The 22,837-nt window shown below is 39.5% G+C and overlaps 3 protein-coding genes across 3 annotated transcripts in view; 2 read left to right on the plus strand and 1 right to left on the minus strand. All coding sequences in view use genetic code 11, as the record gives it.

The window, feature by feature from the left end:
- EGR_04665 (Glycerol-3-phosphate dehydrogenase [NAD+], cytoplasmic) overlaps window positions 1-6,545 on the plus strand; it is a gene marked incomplete at both ends in the record, with an annotated part of 11,736 nt that extends 5,191 nt beyond the window's left edge. Inside the window, 2 exons of the mRNA XM_024493914.1 lie at window positions 5,345-5,684; window positions 6,449-6,545. Coding sequence (XP_024351667.1) covers window positions 5,345-5,684; window positions 6,449-6,545 — 437 coding nt within the window. The remainder of the gene's footprint in view (window positions 1-5,344; window positions 5,685-6,448) is intronic.
- Window positions 6,546-13,823: 7,278 nt separating this feature from the next.
- Window positions 13,824-16,282, plus strand: EGR_04666 (hypothetical protein; the record flags this gene model as incomplete). The annotated part of the gene is made up of 3 exons (XM_024493915.1): window positions 13,824-13,886; window positions 15,895-16,183; window positions 16,236-16,282. The coding sequence occupies 3 exons, from the start codon at window positions 13,824-13,826 to the stop codon at window positions 16,280-16,282; spliced, it is 399 nt and encodes a 132-aa protein (XP_024351668.1).
- Window positions 16,283-18,698: 2,416 nt separating this feature from the next.
- EGR_04667 (hypothetical protein) lies at window positions 18,699-21,015 on the minus strand (the record flags this gene model as incomplete). Its single annotated transcript, XM_024493916.1, has 4 exons — window positions 18,699-18,789; window positions 18,820-18,958; window positions 20,669-20,908; window positions 20,988-21,015. 4 exons carry the CDS (start codon window positions 21,013-21,015, stop codon window positions 18,699-18,701), a joined length of 498 nt encoding a protein of 165 aa, XP_024351669.1.
- Between the last annotated feature and the right edge of the window lie 1,822 nt (window positions 21,016-22,837).

Genomic DNA, 22,837 nt, shown 5'->3' on the forward strand with positions numbered 1-22,837 from the left:
TTCCCCAAGTCATGGAGACCTAATTTGTCTTTGGCCTTTAAGAAGTTCGTTGGAATAAGGTCGATATAGGTGCAACACAATTTAGGATGATAGTGCGAAATAATCTGAGGATGTAAGAATTTCGCTAGGGCATATCGTGTTATATTGTTCCTATTTCCTAAGCCATAATCGTTGGGCATCAGATATGCCACATTTTGAGCGACGTTGTGTTGATCAGATAAAGTGAATTGATGGCCTACCGGAGTGTATAACTCATTTCCTGTCATTCTTACGTTATTTTCCGTTGCGGATTTTTTGTGACAGTAGTTTCATTGAGAAAACAGAATTTGGAGCAGTGGAATGGTCTGTAGTCATTTGATGGCATTATAATGTAGAAAAACATGCTTTTGGGACTACCGCTGAATCAACTAGAATATAGTCATTTACATTTTAATATTACTAGACATAACCTAACTGATAATGCTTGAATGCTTTAAGTAGTATTTTCTTTCAGCAGTGAGTCTCTTACTTGAGTGAGATATTGCTTATTGAGGTGCCTGGGTGGATAAGGTGTTCCCATCTTCCTTGTCTGAGAATCATCTGCGAGATTTACCTATCTGTGTCCATGTGTAGGCTTGATGTTTTGGAACAGCACAGAAGAGCCGAAGTGTCATCTCTTTCATGCCTCAAAATCCGTCACCTTATTTGCCTTCCCTCAATTTGTTTCAAGCCATTTATTGAATCCTTCTGAGTTTATGGTGACGGTTTCTCTTCTGTCACTGGCCAAAGAGTCAATCTCATCTTCAGTCTCTCTCTCTCACGTGATGCGTAGCTCATTTTCAAAAGCAAAGTCGTCTGCCAGAATGGAAATTTGGCGATCATTAATTAATTTCCACTTTGCAGTTGACTACTGAATACAAAGTCATTTATGTTTGTGTTGTCCCAATGATTCCACAACGGAATCCGTATTTCCAAAGTGTCTACTCTTCCATTTGGATCATTATTTCCTCAAAAGACGATAATCTCGTGTCAAAGCTTGTGGTTGAAATAACGATGGTCCGTTCCAAAATGGAGGGAACCAAAGTGGAATGCCATGGATTATTAGATATTTTGCGTTTTTCATAGTTATTTTTTCTACGCAACTTTCTGCCAAAGATGATGTGTTTATGTTTTGCGCATGTCTGTGTGTCCTTACGTGACACACGTACACAAGTTCATTCAGTATTCAAAAGGGATGGGAGGTAGGGAAGGCGAGAGGTAACAGCAAACCACGAGTGTCTGGCTTTGCACAGCATTACCACGATTAAATATTAACGTGTTTCTTGGCCTCTCACAGTTGGGATGTGTGTAATCTACTTTTTTTTTCAATGACGTTTTTTTTTTCGGAAATCTTCGCAGAATGAATTTGGTCAAAATCGCATCGGGAGTGGCTACTTCAATTTTATGTCACTCAAGCTAACCTTATCGGGTTGAATTTTAATTCAACTATTGGGTTATAAAGCTGAGAATTACTTGTTTTCACAAAACTTGAATGGTGGCGTCTCTAGCACATTGCATTAGGAAGTGTTCCCGTTTTGGGGTCACTTGAGAGGGTCCTATTTCATTAATATTGGGCTGCCCTTTTAAGCTACCTCCTATTTTGAGTAGCCTTATGAGCCTATTGATAAACGGGGATCAGGCGTTGTCTTCATTAATGATTTTTGTCATAGAATGAATAAATCTGACATGGTTAGTTTGAGACGCCAACGAAATAATTGTTTCATTGGTGCAGGTGCAGAATATCTTTTTAATTTGCTCCTTTTTTCAATGGTAATCTGCGAATCTGCAGTTAAATGGAGAATAGGTGATACCTCCGGATGTGAGTCACACCGTGGGACTAGAAACATTAACCATGGGTTTGGTCGGCGTGATTGTGCGCATTGGACAGGAATATATTACAATTAATGCTATTATTTGAAAATTCTTGTTCCAGATTATTGGCATGGTGGACCGTCTTTCCATCCGCATTAATCTGCTTAAAACGCATTACTAGAGCAGGGATGTATGAAAAACCCGATTTGATGCATTTTCAAAAAGTGATTCTCACTGCGAGTTTTGTGTTTCACCTCCTCCAGTTTATTCTGTTGCCTTTCAGCACAAACAAGGTGTCAAAATTGTCATCAATGATAGCTTAGGCGCATTTCATTTGATTAATCATTGTTTTGATTCTGTTTGTTCAAAATAACCACTGAATAAGTAGACCTTATAATCGGAACGGGAAGTTCCAAACGTATTTACCCAATTGTTTTTTCGATGTCCCCACTTTTCCTTTCAACGATTAAGGTCTTGATCCAGTATGTTAGTGTTTTTTTTTCCAACCCGCTAACTCCGATGACAGCGCACCCAGTAGATTTATTATTTAAATCGCCCGACTCATGAGACAGGAGAGAAAAAAACCCATCCCACCACTTTTTTTTTCACGATTGCCATAGGTTAAACGCTTCTTTTTCCCTCTTTTTGTTAAAATAATCCCAACCCACTTAACTTTCTGTCCTGCCTATTGATAAAACAAATTGAGTGATGCTGCTGTGAGTAGTCACTGCTACTTAAGGGAGTAAATTTACTGACTGGTGAAGAATTAATTAACTCTCTTTCAATTGTCTACGAAATTTGTGTATAGGCCTCACATCTTCATGTTGTTTGATGCAGTTGACTGTTATTTTGGTTTCTACGTTTCCTATTTTCAAGGCATCAACATTTCTGTGCTGTTGCTTCCTCAAAAAAGACCAAGAGAATTTGATTCCGTCAATGAATGTTAGGTCACTTTTTAGGTTCCTACAATTTATATCCCCTTCATGGGCGGATATCTGGGGATTGTTTGAGGACTGGATAAAAATAGCCGATTCATAAATCACGGGGGACGTGGAGTAGATTAAAGGCACCTTTTACGTTTCACTGGACGTGGTAGAAGTTTTCGGCTTTTCATAGGCATCGTAAACTACCTTGCTACTTTTTATTTACTATCAAAAGTGTAAAATGCATGCATCTTCAAAAGAGGCACGATTCAGCTACACAACCGATTTTAACGTGATCGAATCGTTTATCTGCTTACAATCTGCCTTGTATAAATTGGTGCTTTTATTTCTTTCTACCCGCCTTCACTTTTAACTGTTGTACCGTTCTTATTTTTTCGGAATTAGTTAAAGAAACAAGCGATTTAATTGCTGGGTGGTTGACCGCACTTTAAATTATTTTTTGGAAGAATCGTAGTGCTGTAGTTTCTCTTCCAATCCTGGCTGTGAACCACTGACATATTTGAATTTTCAGTGATGCAGGAGCATATTTCTTAACAAATTTTAATAACTTAAATGGTACCTAAATCCGCCTTAGCAACTTGTTAGCTTTTGTTCTTTGCAAACAAAGTTTGCCAAAGAATGTTCAGCCCACTTATTCATAGACTGCTATCGTGGCGCCCAGCTCCTCCCTGAGTATGTTATGAGGCGGATGCGTTTATTATAAGTATACAGAAGGGCGGGTGGTCTGCTAACAGAGATGATACAACCGGATTATTACGTGGTGACTGAAACCTGTGGAGATTGGAATTACAATTAGAATAAGTGCCGTTCTGTTAAAGCCTTACCACTTCTGTCCACTACCTAATATGCAAAGGGGGTTACATTAAAGTCGTCATTCGAAAAAGTGATTGGTATTGTTAATCCCCCCAGACCTGTGTTTAGTTTGATGCTCCGAATTGAAATGATTTCTGCCACTTTTACTGTCCTCCCTTAAGTAAAAGTGTTTAAGGTGCTTATTATTCGCAAATTTCTCCAACTCTTCTTCTTCCCTCATCGTACACCTTTCTTACGCCCCATCTACATGCTCTGCCTTTTTCCTCCTCCTACTCTTGGCATGTTTTTTTCCGGGGCAGATATTCTCACCTAGATAAAACAATGCTCTCCTCCTCACACCTGCTAGTTATTCCCTTCTCTTTCGACTTCTGTACTAGTGTCCTTCTTCGCCTTCCGCAACTTTTCCTTTCAGTTGTTGGCTACTGCGTCGCTTCGTTAGGTGGATGGTTGCGTTACCTCAACTCAGGCCTGACTGTCAGCTTGAGTGTCTACACTGTGTATCAGTTGTCACTTTTTCCCCCGTTCTTTATGAGCAGAGATTTATCTTTTTATTGAAAAAGTGAGAGTCTTATTTTCGTCAATAAACCAGCGACAATGATAGCGGTGGGATAACATCACTGCAAGAGGAAACAGGACGGTACTTAAACCAGTTGTGCGTGGGCTTTCAACTTAATGCTCTCATTTCTGTGACCAAGTCTCCTTTGAGACGGGCATTACTATTCTGCCGCGTATCTCTTTCATCGCATCTCTCCTACTTTCGCCTATTCCATGTCGCGCGTATATATGCACAGTGTAGCTATCTCACTGGGAATTCAATTACTCTCTCCTCTATCCTGCTTATATGATTAGGTGGCAAGGAAAATGTCGTATACCCTCACGCAATTGTGATTATTTTGTGCTGATAGTGAGTACTGTGACTCCCTTGGGGGAGGTGTTTCTCTCCGTTTATCAGCTAGGCGTTTACAATAATCAGGTCTACCATTGAGATCAAAAGTTTAGTATTGCGTGCGACGTTTGTTGAGATAGCGGAGAAAATTTGTGGCGCTGCTTCTGTTTTCAAAAATGCCGATATCATGATTCCAAAGTATTTTTATTTTGATACTCTTGATAGCAGAAAACAGCAACATTCTGTGTGCCGTTTACACTCAACTTCTTTCACCTAGTTATTAAGTTTTGTAATTCAGACGGCGAACATTGGGTATTAGAAATGGTTCATTTAAACGTACTTTTCAAGTTATACTCGTCTGACATGCCACCGTGTGAATTAATTGACTTGAATTGTCTTGATCCACAGGGGAGGCGTCTTAGAAAAGATTTTAACACATTTCTCGGGTCAGACCTAACATCAATTGGTAGGGAAGATACTTTTTTTAAAGAAATTGAAGTTTATCTAAAATGCTGAGATCTGTTGTTTAATCACACAAGAGATCATACCTTGATTGTACTTTTTCTTGTGTTTGACTGATATGTGGATTGTAGTTGTCTCCAAAGGTGTTCGCTTCCTGTGGTGCCTTATAACCATGGCCTATTGAAACCTGTTTTCTAGGCATTATGCGATTATTCGATTTTCCTTCCGGATACATTTATAAGAGCTCACATTTCTGATGTAGTTTTCTTTAAATGCACTAATGGGGACACCCCCTCCTCATGCCTCTTGTGCTTACTTGATCTTCAGTGGACATGGACAGCTCAAACCAGACACTTAACCTAGTGTAATGAGTAAACTAACGTCCAGAAATGGTTTTTTTCCGTAACAGGTCCACAAGAGTCGACTTTCCTAGAGAGCTGCGGGGTCGCTGACCTAATTACCACCTGTTATGGCGGTCGTAATCGCAAGATTGGTTTTGCACTTGCCACCACTGACAAGTCGGTGGTCGACCTTGAGGCAGAGCTTCTTGGCGGCCAATCGGCGCAGGGTGTGCTAACTGCCGCAGAGGTCTTTGCGATGCTGCACGATCGTGGTCTGGAGGCCGAATTTCCCATCTTCACGATGGTGCACCGTATCTGTCAACGGCAGGAGAAGGCGAACGTCTTCATTGAATGCCTTAGGCGTCATCCGGCCCACATGTGCTTCTATCGCTCTTTAGGAAACAATTGGTAGATTGACCATCACCACCGCCCGTGCCTCTTTTGAGATCCCCATCTGTTCCTCCATCTGCCTTCCCTCCACACGTCCTCACTTTGTTTCACTTGGCTTCATAGTTTTGTCTAGAGAAGAAAAATGGAATGGCGTTTAATTGTATGCGTCGAATTCACAGACGAGTTCCAAACTCGTTTCAACTTTTTGGGGTCAGTAGTTTTCTTCTGCTTTGCTTAACCATGTTAGTTTGAAATTTTGATAATATTCGTGTAGAAGAGTTGGTTGAATTGTAGTTTAGATTGCATGCCACTAGCATATGGCTCGTCCCGTCTTTCTTTGCTGGAGTTTTGCTTAACTGAGCCATCTTTTACTGAACACATTTGCCAATGTTTAGTGGTGGTTTATAACCAATTTGACGAAAAGTTTTTGCCGCGCTTGAATCAAGTTCTATTCAATCAGGCAGATTTGAACCACATCACTTTCAACCGGCGTTTGATGAGGTTTCAAGACAGGAGGGGGATGCTTCAGGCCGACACACTCGTACTTTGTAGTGGGTACGAGCAGCTGCGTGTGCTTTGAAAGTTTATACAAATTGTAGCGGGTTGTGCTAGAAACCGCGTGGGTTTTTTTTTACTCCATGACATTTTGCTAAACTGCTACAGATTTACTGAGAAGTGGATTTTGAGGAATACGGAGGCATAGGGTCTGTGGTGTTTCGTGACAGCCGGCACTCGGCTTGAGCTTTTGCCCTAATTGCGTCCGCTCGCCCATGCTTTTGCAGCCGTGCGTTCTGTGATGAGGTAGACGTTCACTTCATGCCTGCGTTGTGTGTGATAAAGGCACGAGAACAAATGGTATTTCTTGATCATGTCACGTGACCGCTCTCATTCGGCAAGCCGACTACACTTGGAATTTTGAATATCAGATGAGAGGTGAAAATAAACGCATGGTTCGTTCGTCAAAGAAAAACAGCATCTTGTAATCTACTTCTTCTGGGAGGAGAATGTGCTCGGAGGTCAAATTTGTCCACGAATTAGTAAGACGCATTGAATTTTCTTTTATTAAATAACCCATGAGTAGGTTTTAGTGCTTGACAATGGGTTAAATGGAAATTAATGCTGAGATTATTGGAAATTTGCGAAAATTATCCTCGAAGCCATAGAAAAATGGAGCCTGCAAGTTACTTTAAAGGATGAAGGAACCTACCGACAGGCAAATCTCATGAAACTCTGAGTTCACAGGTAGGATTCTGCGCCATCCGAGTCGGACAAATGAGAAGGTACATGACCAAAATTTTTAATGGCATTGGAGAATTGGTATAGCACAGCAGAAAACTGCATAATTTATTTAAGGGTGGAATTGGTTAAGCGGAACGAGAATCACTCTCGCATATTCTTGATCAATTCTAAGCACCTGCTTAAATGGGTGAGCTAGGTTGAGCACGAACCATTTTAGTGCTCTTAATGAGCTCCAGTAACATTATAGCTGCTGTAATGGTCGTGACTAAACTAGTTAGGAGAAAATTTTAAAGTAACCGGCACTCGAAAAAAAGTGATTTTATTGCTCCGACCAAAACACCAGTCACTGACTGAGTAGACACGCGCCCCAGGTGAAAAAAAATGTATCGCGAGTTTCAGCTAGTTTTGATACATTAGCTTTGAACCAAGAAAACAAACTGGTAGTCTAGTTTTGGCTTGAGAATGCATCGAAAGAATGTTTACTCATCTGTGAAACGTCCACTGCAGCGATTGCAACAATAGCGAAAGACTTCGAAATCGCCTCTGCGTACAACCTCATGCGTGTCAAAAAATGACTGGTGATTAGCTCAAACGTCAGTGAGAAAAACTGAAAAAACAAAATACTTTTCTGTTAAAAAAGTAGCTAAAAGTGTCTACTAGGTAGATCGTCTTAAGAAGCTTAAAATTTTTACGGTTAAAATACATCTTTGCGTGCACTGCTTCGGAAGCAACCTCCTTAATTATAAGGTCCAGAATACAATCTGCAGACAAGAACTGCTGTATTATTATCATTAAAACATGGTCTATAATTTATTCGTGGGCAAAGCTATATTTCTTGAACAGAAAAATACTGCTCACTGCCAGTAAAAAGAATTTTGTAGGCAGATCTTGTGCTGATTAGACTGTTGAAGTATAAATTTAAATAATTCTGGCTGTTAGATTTTTTTAAGAACTTGCACTTTGAGTTGTAGTATATGCTCGCGTGGATATTGCGAGTCAGTCAAAGTCGTTTTTAAAGTTGCCACGTCACAGCGGGCAACTGTGTATTCATTCAAACAAGTAATAGCAAAACCTTCCTTGCAGAACGCAACAGTTCTACAACTTATAAATTCCTTGTCAGAACAGCTAATGTTTCCAATTTCACTTCACCGATTCAGTAATGCACCGATTCGATAAGTTAATTTTTTACATGGGAAGTAGTTACCGTCTCATTTATCTCCCTGACAGGTACATGAATTAATTTTCTCCTAACTGGCAGATCATTTTAAAAATTCATGTGACTTTTTACCGTAGAATCTAAAAAAGTTCGAAAGTGTTGTAAAAGGTTTCATTTGTGTTAGTATTCACCATTACAGTCTGCAATTTAGTTGTTACTCACTGAGATTCATGCTCGTTGCGAATTGCGATGTCGTAAATTGCTTGCCTCTCAAAACAGTAGACCTGACTTTAGCCACCTCTATTTTCAGTAACTCTCGTGCCTTCTTCTCCATTTCCCTATCCCCATCCCGCCTATTCAAATTGAAGTGTTGCCATAAGGGATAACTAGGGGTAAATATGGCACGCCCATAAGGGTAAGGAATTGCATTGTGCTGCATGGCAAGAATAAGAATAGGGCCTTGTATTGATTCGTGCACCAGTCTTGGATGTTTTCCAAGGAGATGAGGAGGCATATCCCACCCATAATTGTTTTGTCTCCACCACATGTACAATTCATACTGATTAATTTTACCCAGACCATACTATGCATGCACACGCGGGCAAAGGAAGTATAACCTTGTGAGGGTGAAATGGTGCGCGTTCTAGAAGTGTGGGGTGGGTAGTGGGTCATTTTGGACTAACCAGGGATACGTTCATTTGTTTGACGAGCGTTGTAATACAAAGTCCACATCTCATTAGACGTACATCAATTACTTAGTCAACAAATAGTCTAAAGTAGATGACTTTTTCACATAAGGCAACCAATAATAGAGAAAAAAAATTAATAGCCTGTGGAGCTTAGTGTCTATCAGGCATTAACTGCCTGAAGGAGTGACCAATTTATGTAGTAACTTTCACAACATTCTCTTCTCACTCGGTGCAGACGTCGATGAATTGTTTCACTGCCGCTAATGCAATAATCGGTACTGAAAGTTGTTAATGACACGTTAATCACAATGGTAGCACACAATTTTTTAGTCTTCAGGCCCATGAATGGGCGTTCTCCCAGTATTAGTGTTATGCAGGACCTGGTTTCGATTAAGTCTTGGGCAGATTCACATTATAGAATTTGCTCTAGTACTTTATTCTGTTGTCAAATGCCACAAGTTTCAATGTTTCACCATAAATCCGACTAAGAGCTTACACATCTTTGGAAAAGAAAATTAATCCTTTAAACAAGCAAGCAAACCCAAATCGCATTTTTATCAACTGAATTTGATCACGTACTGGTGCATAAACGTGCTCTTACCGCTCATACGCAGTCACATACATTCCAAAAGTCTCTATAAGCTAATGGAGTTTATTCCGGAAACTAAAGGCAATTATTTTTAGCTGCCTGACAGCTTTAAACATGCAGATGTAGAAGCCTACAATTCAGCATTTTTTTTGAAATAATCACTATTATTTACAACGGTTTTTGAGGCCACTGCCAATTCGTCGAAAAACATTCCGAGTGTATTATTTTTACTTCCTCAACTCCTATTTTCGCATGTCCACCCTAGAGGTTTCCACCCACAGTTATCAATTACGAAAGCTATCACATGATATAACAAAAGGTAAGGGGAATTGGGAAAAGATCATTAGCACTCAGATTTACTAGTTATTCAGCCACATTTAACTTGTCAACCTTTTAAGGGCTACTAACAACAAAAAACCTAAAATTTATAGTCTATTTTTGAAGAGGATAATAATGTAGCTTCTCGAGTCTGAAGAATATGGTGCAGGGGAGGGTGCGGGCGGAGCAGCTACAGACATGGCCCGGAGGCCATGCCGCCCAGCAGAAGCACAAAGGCAGAGCCTTAAGTCCCCACTATACCCAGATGAGGAGTTAAACAAATATTCAAGGTATTACAGATATATTGCCTCATTTCTGTTAACTTAAAATACATTGTAGATCTATGTAGTTGAATTAAGCTAAATTTCGCACCGCATTTGGCACATCACCTACAGTCAGCATTTAATGTACCCAGATGTAGCGGCAGATTTTTAGCTTTAACCTCAATCCAACTAACCAAACATGACAGATGCGTAAAATTGTCTTGCTTATTATATGTAAATAATTTTAGTACTGCAAAGGGCCAACTTTTTATGCCAAAAGTGTGGCGCCAAACTGTTACACTTTTAAGGACCATTTTATCAACAATAAGCGGGCTTTTTGCATTCACACACGTTTTGTTCACCAATGTTGACAATCTGGATACTTTTTTAAATTTCCATAGCTTAATCTGTCTACAAAAATAAAATTTTACGGTCTTGGTGCTAAATGCAAGCCAACATCCAATTTTGTCAACCATCCCATGGCCTGATTTATTATGCTGGTAACACTTTGAATTTAAGGAAAGTAGAATTAAAACCACCCATCTCCTGGTAAATTAAAACAAGCTAAACCACCAAATAGTTAATTTTTGGTGTCATGGAAGTGAACATCCCCAACTGCTAAAATAAAGCACGCAAATTTTTTGCCTTTTTAAATGCTCGACTACGAAAACAAAATTTCCGTCTGGCAATTAGTTAAAAAAGAATCGCGAAAACCAATTATTTTAAAAGTTGCAATTCCCTTTCTGCGGTGTCATGCTCCAACTTTAATGCACGTCTATCACACACGAAGTTTGCAGAAGCACCTCGGCAGTGCTGATGTTGATGTCAGCTTAATGGTCACAGCGAGACATCGGAGACGCTCAAGTCGAGGTGGGTGGAGGGAGGGAGAGAAGGGGGTGTAGAAGTTACCACTTAAGGGGTCCTTCGTGTATCTTCCCAAAATTCGGTCCTAATTTGTCTATTCGAACCCTGACGATCCAATAGCGCACCGTTGGACAACTGCAGGAGCTTATAACTCCCAGGATTTGGTTCCTAACCATTCAAATGTGAACTTCCCCGATTGGTTTTTATTAAAGCGGGCCATTTATAAGTATATCTACGATACCGAGAATTTGTTTTAGCCCATATTAATGTAGACTATCAAAGCCCCATGTGGCTGAGTAAGTAGCCTTATCATTAAGCGGTAATTAACTTTGGGTGAGGTCTCATTAGAAAGCCTTTCAGCGTATTTCTCAGAAATTTCTTTTTTATGGCTTGTTTTACCCCTCTTATTGTAAGTGATATTCGCTGCTGGCAAGCTAACAGCGCTTGGATTGAAGTGACCCAAGAGTAGCCGAATGTAAAGGCATTTGAATCAGAGCTCATTTATTTACAACAAGACAATGAGAATATATTGCTATTTTTTTACCAACATCTATTAGCAAAAAAATTGCCATAATTACCTGCTGGAATTTACAAAACTTACACTTTATTAAGCAACCTTCCTTGGTGCCATGTTGAGGTTGAATGCGAAACAATTCAATGTTTATTAAACCTCTTTTACAGCAGTAACTCTTCCAAGTGTGCTTGTTTACAGAGTTTTATGCATTCAAGAAATGCGTCGAGGAGGACCTTACTTACAAGCCTGATGCATGCATGATTGTGTAGCGAACTGAACCGTGGTGAACATGAAGCGTAGAATACGGGCTAAGGGGAGGAGGGGGGTCTCTTTGGCCTGACTTTTAATGTCTCAAAACACGTTTCTGCTGTTTCTTTTTTGCTCAACGTGCTAGACCATTTTTCCGATGGAGGACAGATGTAATTGTTAGATAATGACGGGGAGGAAATAATCTTAATTCAAAACTTACTGCTCTATTCATGACAAAACAATGTGCCCGAGGATCCGCAATCGGGGTCGGCCGTAGCAGTGCACGAATTTAATCACAACAAGTACGCCTCCCAAGGCTTACGCCTTATTAATTCAACCGCAGGAAGTTTTTTTTTGCCACAGGAAGTTTGAAGAATAGAATATGATTAAGTTGCCCACGCAGAGCAAATAATAAATACTATTTATAGGACCACACAAACACTTATTCATCGAAGCTATGTAGGCAGTCTAATCCATTAGCGAAATTCTCTGCTCCCTTTCACTTCATGCTTTGTTTGTAGAAAAGGGAGTGGAATGTGATAAGTCTACAACCAAAATCTCATCAAAAGGGGATATTTTGGTCTGCTTTTTTCCCAGAACCTGAATTTATAAAGCAATTTTAACATTGACCAAAATGGTATAGGTGATTTGGATCAGACATAAAACTAGGATGAAGATAAACGATGTAGAACTTTTGGGGACTCAAATAACTCAAAGAAAATATGACTTGGATGAAAGCACAAATTATTCGCAGAAAGCATAATTCTTTTCCTAAAGAGCCCAGGATTTAAAACTTCCATACATAAGAGTTAATCAGCAAAATGCACTACTGGTTCATTAAAACACAAATACTGCTCTAAAAAAGAGCGAGTTTTTGTGCATCCGCTAGCAAGAACTACAAAAATTAAAATTAGTTACAAGTATATTAGGAAATCTGAACGTTTTGACTTTTTTCTATAATCCAAATGAAATAGCACAAGGTTGTTAGCCACATAATTAGTACATCAATTTAAAAGTTTGAGATGAATTAGTGTCACAGTGTTTCTGGGTTAAGAACAACAATCACACTTAAACAAGCTTTTAATAAAAAAAATGAGAAGTAATTACGTTGACGGTGAAGGGAAGAAACTGACACAGAAATTACTATTGTCAGGTGTAGGTGAATATTGTCACTAGTCGTGAATCCAATAGAAATTCCAACAACAAATAGGCAATCTGAGTAACAGAATGTTGTGAACAGGCGATAGGAAGTATGCGGTGGCAGCATACAACAGCATACAACTGGAAGATGTTAACAAGTTTTCCTCCACAGTAAATACCAAGGTGTTACTATAAGGAATACATAGAAGCAAATGTCTTTTTATTTCTGACAGGGATCAGAGTCATCACTCATTAAAGTGTCAGGAGAAGGGATGTGGACAAGAGATATGAACCTACTTTAGGAGAGAATCTAAAAGGTGTTAACAGCCAAAAGGTGTTTTTGCCAGTAATTAATGTTCTCTGAAGAGTAGGGATGGGGCGAAGAGATAGGGACTGGGGGGCACTCATTATTAAACAGGGTTGGTTGGCAGTTAGAGAGCAGACGCTACGAAAAGAGAAGGAAGAGATAAGCGCGCTTGTCTGTCAAAACGTCACAGCGATGTTATCTCTTTCTCCCTCTCTGCCTCTATCTGCCCCGTCTTGTACCCCTTTAATTCTTAATTAACACGGTTGCTGATGCATTAAAATTTTAATTTTATAGGCCTTTAGCATTTCACTTAGAGCGTTTTTTGTTCCTTATTAAATCCCCTTGTTTTTACTTAAGTGACTAAAAGAAAGGTTCCCATTTTTTGGTTCATTTTGCAAGCAACCACTACTACTTAGTTCTGCTAAACCGTCACGTACTTAGAAAGCGCTTAGGGCAAGGGAAGGTCTAAAATTAATTGCTCTGGATGACTGATTATAAGGCGAAGGGTTATTTAATATACAAGCAAATTACTTTCCCAAATTTTTAACTCCTTTTCAAAATAAAAGTATTGCAGTTAAATAATTTTAAACTATTAAACGCAAATTTGACTGTGAATGGAAGGGTAGACTAGTGCAAAGTGCGTTTCATCTGTAAGCAAAATGTGTTTTACTTTGACTTTTTTGAGTTGTCAGTTTTGATTTACCATGTATACTCTAAAGCATCACTGAAGTTTTTTTGCAGAGAAGGAACAATTTTTAGAAATTGAGGAAAATCCTAGCGTTTGACTGAAATCCCATTCTCAAATTATCACGAGAAGAATTAGTCCGGAATGTCGTTCTGTCGTGCTTGTCATCGAGAACCAGAAAACACTCAGAAGGTCGCTATTTCAAATGTAACGTTGCCGTCTTAAACACTCGGTTGTAACTTTTTAGTAAAGATGAGTCTACCACTTTTAAATTTTAGGCAATGCAGTTTCTGTTAATTAAGAGGCATGAAAATAATATTAAAGCCCTGGCTGTTTGAATGAAGCAAAGAGAAGAACTTATTGTATCCGAACACTCTCACACAAATAGAATGGAATCTTAGTGTTTGCTTGATTGAATGCCCGTTCTACATACATTCATTGTGTCCAATTTGAGACCAAAATATGCGGTAATTCGAACCATTTGCGTCAAGTTTACTCATCAACAAATCCTGAAGTCGTTCTGTAGGCAAATAACCATGCTTTGCGACGCGTAGCCCCGTACTAATTTGTATTGGTCTAGTCGGTAGGGGGTTTTAAACACTACCCTCGATTAACTACTCTCACACGTTTTAATTAAGCTTGCCCTTAGTCTACCTTTTATGTATAAGAGCTTTATTGGAAGGAATAAAGGGAGCAAACCGATATTCTTTCGGAAACTGAAGTATTTTAGCTGTCAAAACATAGGTGAATATTTACTAGTCTATTTACTGTTAGCGGGTATATTTTCACCAGTATTTTTTCACCAGTGTTGGGAAGAAATGGGGAATTGGAAATGTGTTTGTGAAAATACGCATTCTATGGTTCTTTTTTTGGCTGCCAAGGACAACAGTCCTATTAAATAGCATTGAGGATCTTCTGAAGTAACCCTATCGTGGTTACTCAGTCTCCTATGTTTAATATGCGCCTTCTATCCATGTCTACTTGCCTAAAAATAAAGCAATAATTATCAAGAAGAAGTTAATTAGTTAATTTTTAGTAAACTTAGGTTCAATTTCTGCGTATGACACCATGCTTAGCAGACTGACTACTAAAGCAACTCGTGACGTCAATGCGGGTGCCACTTTACATCAACGTTGGCCACATGCACAGAAAAAATAAGGGTGTCTTAACTACCTTGACTTAAGCATTTTATTTGGCAGTATGCACTGAAAGGAATGGAATCTAAAGTCTCCCGTAACATTTCACTTTACCACACAGTTTACATTGGGCATTCAAACATCCCCCCTCTTCGATAACTACTGTTGATACACTCCCTCTAGTCAGAAACTTAGCACCTTCTCCAACCAAGATTTCAGGAGGAAATTGCTCACGACAACGCAGCTATTTTGTTGTTCCAGTACCACCCAAATTGCCATTTTTTTGCTCAACTCAATTGCCGCTTGAAAACTAAGGAAATGTAATTTTCTTTTGATCGCAAAAATCCTACATCCATGCGTTAACGACAGTGTTTAATGTATTTGCAGCTATGACAGAGAACACTACATATAACTGTGACCAAGAAATCGGCTAAGAAATTACAGTGTCACATACATGCGACGCCAGTAGTAAACGTGCTGGAACATCATATGATACAAAATCATCAGTACTCTCTAGGATCAAGGCGCAATAAGTGTACTTTATACGTAATGAGTACTTACTGCTGGTATATTCTATAAAATAACATTTATTTAGTAAACTTGCCTTTTATGCAAGATAGGATGGAAGGCTGTATATAGCGGGGATAACTCAAAATGTAAAGAGTAGTACCTTTCTTGGTGAAGCGGACTAAATTATTATTTTTGCCTTGTCAGCTGCCATTAAATCCAGAGGATAGCATGGATGTTGCACATAAACTAAGGTTTTAGAGTTTTAAAAACAGTCAAATAATTTGTATTAGCATAGATTACTCAGAAGAATGACTTAAAGCATTAAAAAAAAACATGAAATATCAATTTGTGGTGCATTTTGACTACAATTCCTATTGGCAATCCGAAACAGACGCAAGAAGGCATAAACTAGCATTTAAAAGGTAAGACAAAAATGAGATAAGTCGTCGTTCAAAGACAGGACCTTGGTATTCACCGCGTGCCTTAGTGTCAACTCGTACCAAGACATCGCGTAGAATACCAAATTCACACAGCGTCTCTCTTAACCACCAGGCCAATAAATTAACAAGGCTATTGAGGAGGAGAAGGAGGTGCCTCAATTCACCTACCTTGCACAATCCATGCGGCTGTCCGACCCACAGTTGGTACGACCACGCTCAAGCCTCTGTGACAGTGATACGGTTTACCTGAGAGAGGGAAACGTGTCGCCTCTGTCCCCTGCTTCGCCTAAATTTCCCCTGAGCAGCGCTCAGGCACGTCTGCTCAGGAGTTTTGCTTTTGCACCTGTCTGTACACTCTGGATCCCTTCTATGCCTAAGCCAATCGCCTTCATGCCAGCCGTCTTGCCCACATGCACACGTGAGTCACGGAGAGGCTGTTTGCTTCTCCGCCTGTCCGTCTCTCTGTCTAGTCTACTGCCTTCTCAAGCTTGGCGATTTTGTGGACCAATCACAGTGAGAGGCAATTTATGGCAGCAATCTCACATTTATTTGATTCACTGCTTTTTACCTTCCATTTCTACACTACTGAGGAGAAGAAAATCAGTCATTAATAAAATCCCAAGTGGCAACATAAGTTAAAGGACAGGGGTTGAATAAGTATAGGTATGGACTAAGAGCTACGTCACCAGGAGTGTGGTACAATTTGTGGAGACTAAAAAGATCAAGGAGACGTATGCTCAACCAAATGTCATTGTACTAATTCCATCCATGCCGTCAAAAATCATTATGTTATTTCGTGTTTCCACACCTCAACAGTGGTCGATCTAAAGGTTCAACGCTTAGTCATGGAGGGGTGATTTATTAATGCTCACTGAAGCGATGATTCAGCAACCATCTTTTATGGCTGGAGTTGACGCAATACAGTTGCAGTATGGAAAAATTTCGAGGTACAATTTGTGCCAAAAGTAAAGGTATTTAAGTGATCTCGAAGCAAATGAACACGAAGCTCTGATGAGATGTAAAGGCCTATTTTATTCTAGTAAAGTTAAGTAATCTCGGATTTTGTATCTTAAAATGTTCCCAGCAATTTTAGGATCCATATTATCAATTGAGAAGTCATGGAACCGTATGGTGGTAATCTGATTGCTTGTTTAACTCAGGGGTTTTGGTGCCATGGACACTTAAGACTGCCTTCGTACTTCCACCCAGCAGCATCACCTCCGAACAACGAAGTGGCCTATTAGCTTTTTTCTACGTTGGCCTAGTAATATGACTTCTTTCGTCCTCAAGGGAGCCATGGAGCGCTCTGACATCTTGTATTTCTGAAAGGGAAACCCTTTTAACTATTTTACAAGCGAAATTGTCCATGTACGACCATATTCGGTTTAATTAACTTTATTTTGGAAGAATCTCACTAAAATGTTTTCCCTTTTACGAATTACTTTGCCTAGCAGTTTAAAATTGCAAATTGTTAATTTAGTATACTGTGGACAGCACTGCACAGTGGGTCCGAAAATTTTTCGGTGACTTTTACCGACAGATCCACGTGGAGTAAGCTACTTTCATTAATGCAGTGAAGATTTTTAAAGATCTTTTTTACTCATCCCATTAAAATGATACATTTTTGGGAGTGCGTACTAAGTAAGGCCTTTTGCTAATGCATTCACTTCCAAATTTTAATTCATTCGGGCGTTGTCAGCATCCAATCTATTTTGAGAAGAGAAGCAGCGCTCTGTTTCGGTCGATTACGAAACGGTGGCACCGAAAGCGCAACGTAAGTTTTATACCACTAGATGCAAGGCAATTTTAAAACTGAGCTTTTGTATTGCCCCGGGTCTACGCTGAAGATGAATGAAGCCATAATACTATGGCAGAAAAATTTCTGCTAAAATTAGGGAAGATACTGGCAGAACTCCAAGGCCTTGCCATCCAGAGGAAGTACGAGAGTGGAAATTTAAGTGCCCGCAAAACCAACTCAAAAAAATAAATTATACAACCAAGGCATTACATAACTCCTACTATATAATTAAAAAAATCAAAATAAATTGTTATAATAAGAGGAAAGGCAGACGGTGTCTGTTCTACGTTCTTAGCATCCAATCACAGCTTCGTCAGGCCTCTTTAGTGCACCAATCAACAACAGAAAGCCATCTAGGATACATTGTTGGGGAAATACTGTCGAAATTACTATCAGTTCGATGTAATTCATCAACGGAGTTCATATGGAAATCATGACTAGTAATACTTGGGCCTTTTCGTCTCCCTTGACTCAGCCTCCAGGCGGATGGATGCCGCCTGTGCTACTACTTTGCTGATGACAAAACCACTTCTAAGCTGGGTCGCTTTATAGCTTCTTTGTGGACAACTCCGGGAATAAATATAACGTCTTAGAAGTTTAAAAAAGGTTTTCTTGAATTCCGTCCTCCAGGCAGAATTCCTTACTTCGAAAAGTCATCGTTAGGGTTGAGATCCTGCGCCTTTGAATACCTTGATTTAACTGCTGAATAGAGTGCACACAGACCATTGTAAATGTTATGCTTACTAGTCTAACGCATTAAACTTTTTAAATCTTTCTCCCTCCGGTAAAACGGTGCGCACTCACCAACGAAATTCACGGCCAAGAGTTTCACCACCAACTCCCTTCACATAAAAACACACTAGCTCTGCAGTCACATCAGTCACTTTTCCGACAACCAAAGCAAACGTCAAAATTCCCATTATAATCTCCGACTCCCTGCTTCCCTAAAGCATTTGTTACTTTGACATTGAAAGGCGCCTCGCCCTGACAAGAGTGCGGTGTGGTAGGATGTTTCCTTCGCCCCTTTATAGCGCATTTGCGAACCAGGAGTAGAAGCGAGTTGTGTTTGTTTTTTATCCTTTTTTTTTCAAAAACTTCGAATTATTTCATTTGAACCCGAAGAAGGAAGTTTAATTTAGGAATGTACTTTGTTGAAAAAGTTGGGAAACAACTGGTCGGTAAAAGATTTGAAATTTAATTTGAACGTCAACTTGTAATTATGCTCACTGCGAAGACGGAACGTATTTTGAGATTACTATACTTCTGGCGTATATTTTCCAATAAATGCTTTGACAAAAATATTTAAAAGAAAGTAAAACAACTTTCCAAATGGAAATTTGACAATATTGTCAGCCAGGATGGTTACGATGATCCGTGATAAAGTGCTCATTTTGCCTGAGGTTTCGCGAATAAAAGTAGTGTACACCCCTCAGTCTTTCTAGAAGTTGAAAAAAGGAATAATAGTAGAGCAGAATATGTATTGACGACGTAGGGAAGGTGTGGGGGAACTACTGGCATGGCCCTGAGACCGTACCATCCAGTGGAAGTACAAAAGCCGAACTTTGAGTGTTTACTTGAACAAAACGTGGGATTAAACAAACAAATTAGGTATCACATAGCCTCGCTCTCTACCTTTGAGCTTCGCCCCTGGGACACTACTTGGTATACCTTCCGCATCGGCCATCACAACGAAATTAGTGATGTAAGAAAAACACTCATGAACCAACTGTGCAAGTCATCGTATTTACGTTACTGACCCCTCTTGGTAATTCGACCGGAACTTGAGTCTCGTCCCTCATGGGAACTGCATTGTAATGAAGGGAATGCAGTGGTCGTCTTGTATGTCCATCGGTAGTCTCAAGATCACTTGCCAAAAAGCAGGGTTATGCAACAAAGGGTGGGATGCAACATGGTTTATCAACATGGACTCTATCCACCTAGTACTGAGGTGAAGGAGGTTTCACGTTTTTACTTAATCGCTATTTTGATGCAGGCGCCGTAGACAGCTCCGTAACGAACTTGTACAAATGATTTACAGCTAGTGTTGCTTCAGTTGTTTATATCATCCCTGGGGAATAGGGGATTAAGAGAGCTGCTGAAGGCAGACGTCATTTTTAACCTTTCTGTTAAAGGTCATCACCCATTCTCCCATCCACAGCATGTGCTCTTCTTCCGCCACGTTAGGATCGGGTTTGCTTTCCGCTATCTTTGATGCGGGGCCTTGAGTCTTCCCTAGAGCCAAAAGAAGTTATATAACAATAGAGATCGTGTATTTTCGACGCAGAGAGGGGCTGGGGGGGGGGCTGCTGGCATGGCCTCTGGGTCACACAACACAAAGAAAATAAAAAGGAGGTGTCGTAAGTATCCACAAAACCAAAACCAAGGGTTCAGCACATAAACAAAGTATTTCAGTAGTTTTGATATCATTCAACTTGTCAACGATTGTTAGTATTCTTTTTTCAAATGCTCAGTATCTTCTTTTTAGCACAAAAAGTACAAATCAGTCAGTGTTGGATCTTTCATACTACTTTCTTCATGATATAATTTAAATCAAATTTGGATATGATGATTTCAATCATCAATTGGAATGGAATGCGAGCAAATCTCACCCTTTGCTTTTTATTTTTATATCAGCTGAAACAAAAGAGACTACGAGTGCTTTAGATAAGTGTAAGCAAAAACCCACCAAAGCTGCAGCCTTTTAAAAGATAAAAGGCCTTTATCTATGGCCATTCAGAAGAAATAGAATTCAAACCCAGTTCCAAATAGCGAACTGCTGTTAAGAGAGACAATGGGATTTGAAAGTACTTGCAGAATTGTCCATTTTTCAATCACCAGTACTACTTCTCAATCAAATCCCTTCAATTTAGCAGTCCAGCATTAATTAAGATGGATGTGATTAAATTACTCACAAATCATGGTAACAGGGGCATCATCTCCATGTCGTCCTCGTTCCTATCGCAAAACCCTTCTTATACCACGACGTGGAGGGGTGATAAAATCAAAAAGTCAAAAAGGAGCAAAAAATTTCACTGCCTATTTTCCTGTTCCACATTCATTTATGAGGACATTTATTCCAGCGTTTTATGGTTTTTTTTTTCAAACCTCCATCTTCACGTCTTGCATCGCCTTTAAGACTGGGCAGAGTATTATCAAAGCCATTTTGATTCATTAAAAGAATTTCTATTTTTAGATGGGATATGACATGCCCCAGTCTTCCCATCTCCAATGCATTAAGCCCATCTGCTGATCTATCTGTGTGGTAAGAAAAGTTGCCTCGTCCTACCACAATATAATCCTTACAAATTAAAATATACATAGATAAATCGTTTTTTGACAAAAGATCTAGTTGTAATCTAAAATTTCAGACCGTTTTAAGACGAATCTGTGCGTCACTGATTTGTGTCGGGATACCACGCATTACCCAATCTCCGTTTATTGAAAAAGGACATTCCTGCGTAGTTGAATCCTAACCTACTTGGCCTGAAGGATTAACGTGGTTTTAGCATCAGGTACAAATTGAGTGGCTAAAATGACTTAAAATCCACAGTTAAAGTGTTGAACTCACGCAGAAGGTTCTCAAAGATAACTTCAATTTTTCTCCCTAGTATTTATTGTTAAGTTTCGGGTATTTCATCCATATAAAGTCTGACAATGAAACCATATCTGCATGAAAGGTAGTGTGGAATTTCGCCGTCGGTAGTAGTGGATATAGTATCGCAGCATCAAATCAGTGACCTGTCATGTGACACTGTGGACCCTATTTACAACCCGCTAAATAAAGTCCGAAAAAATTTGTGGTCATATTTACTGCTGACCCTTTAACAAACCGGACAAATGTGGCGATTGAAAGTGCTCAAGAAGTCTATAGACTTCAGTCTATAGTCTATAGACTGTTTCTGCAAAAAGATGAACTGCGGGAACGGCATGAAATATTAAAAGAAATTGTGGAGCATCCTGAGTCTTTCCTAAAAACGAAAGAAGTGATAATCCTAGGGCAGAATATACACTGTCGACGGGCTGGAAGGCTAATGGCATGGTCATAAGACCATGCTGCCCCACGAAAGCAAAAACCCCGGGCCTTAAGTGCCCGGGAAGCCAAAATGAGGAGTTAAACAAACTCCCAGGGTGTTAAAATTATTCGAACTTTTCAAAAATCCATTTCGATGAGCAAAAAATTCGAGTAAATAGCTCCCTACAACACTAGCAAAGAAATTTGCCGATATCTTATCTGCTGAGGGCAATCTAAAATTAACATTTTCAAATGTGGCAGATGGTGACCCAAGTGCGAGGGGATCAGGATGAGAAAATACATGTAGAACCTAAATGAACGAATAAAGGCAATGGAAATAATTGGACCAATCCCCTGTTATAACAAGTCTTCATCATAGAAGATATGGTTTAAGGCTTCGTGATACTGTATTCAGCGATGACTCGGGAAGAGTCATTAATTCTCGAACAGTAGCTAAAGTGGGAAACCTCAGCTTAGTTTGCACAAAAAAATGGAGATTTGGAAGTCAAATAGCTAAATTTTATCATCATTACAGAGAAAGTCATTGCAAAATCGCCATAGATGCATATATTTAACGGATATATAGCATATACATATTACTCTAAACATTTAAAATGACCTCATCTGCTGTTTGTTTGCAAGGTGTTGGAGGATCGTAGTGATACGCATTTACCGAGCCACTTGAACAGAAGGTTCGTTCCCTTAACCCACTGTAGTCCTGGTATTTATTGCTCAACCAAGAAAGTATCCGTACAAAACACTTCGTTACAATTGTTTATGAAGGTGGCTTTAAAATCTGATTCGAATGTAATTTAATAAAAAGAGGAAAGGTATAATTTGGATGGCTACATGTTCCTTATCGTCCAAGCAGAAAAAGTGGCTGGAGCATCCGCCTTACTATTTCTGCTTGACTAAAAACTTAAGCCAAATTTGCTTCGTAGTAGGAAAGAAAAGTGGGTTTGGGATTAATAAATGCTAGACTTTTAATTAAATCCTCTTTCTTCTTGAGTGGTTACAACCGACACCTTTTTGGGTGGATAGAGAGGAGGATTTGAGTTAAGAACATGAAAACTTTTCTTTATTGAAGCTCGGTACCAAACAACTTTATTAATCAGCCATTTCGAAAAGAAACCCACAGCCAGATGCAGAGAAAACAGAACAATAAATTCGTTTTGCAGTCGCTGAGTGAACACATGACTCCCTTCATTGAACCCTCGACTTCTAGCACGCAATACTTATCGACAAAGAAGGAGTTTATTGAA

This window comes from Echinococcus granulosus (genome assembly GCF_000524195.1).
Source record: "Echinococcus granulosus chromosome Unknown EG_S00030, whole genome shotgun sequence".
NCBI classification, from domain to species: Eukaryota; Metazoa; Platyhelminthes; class Cestoda; order Cyclophyllidea; family Taeniidae; genus Echinococcus; species Echinococcus granulosus.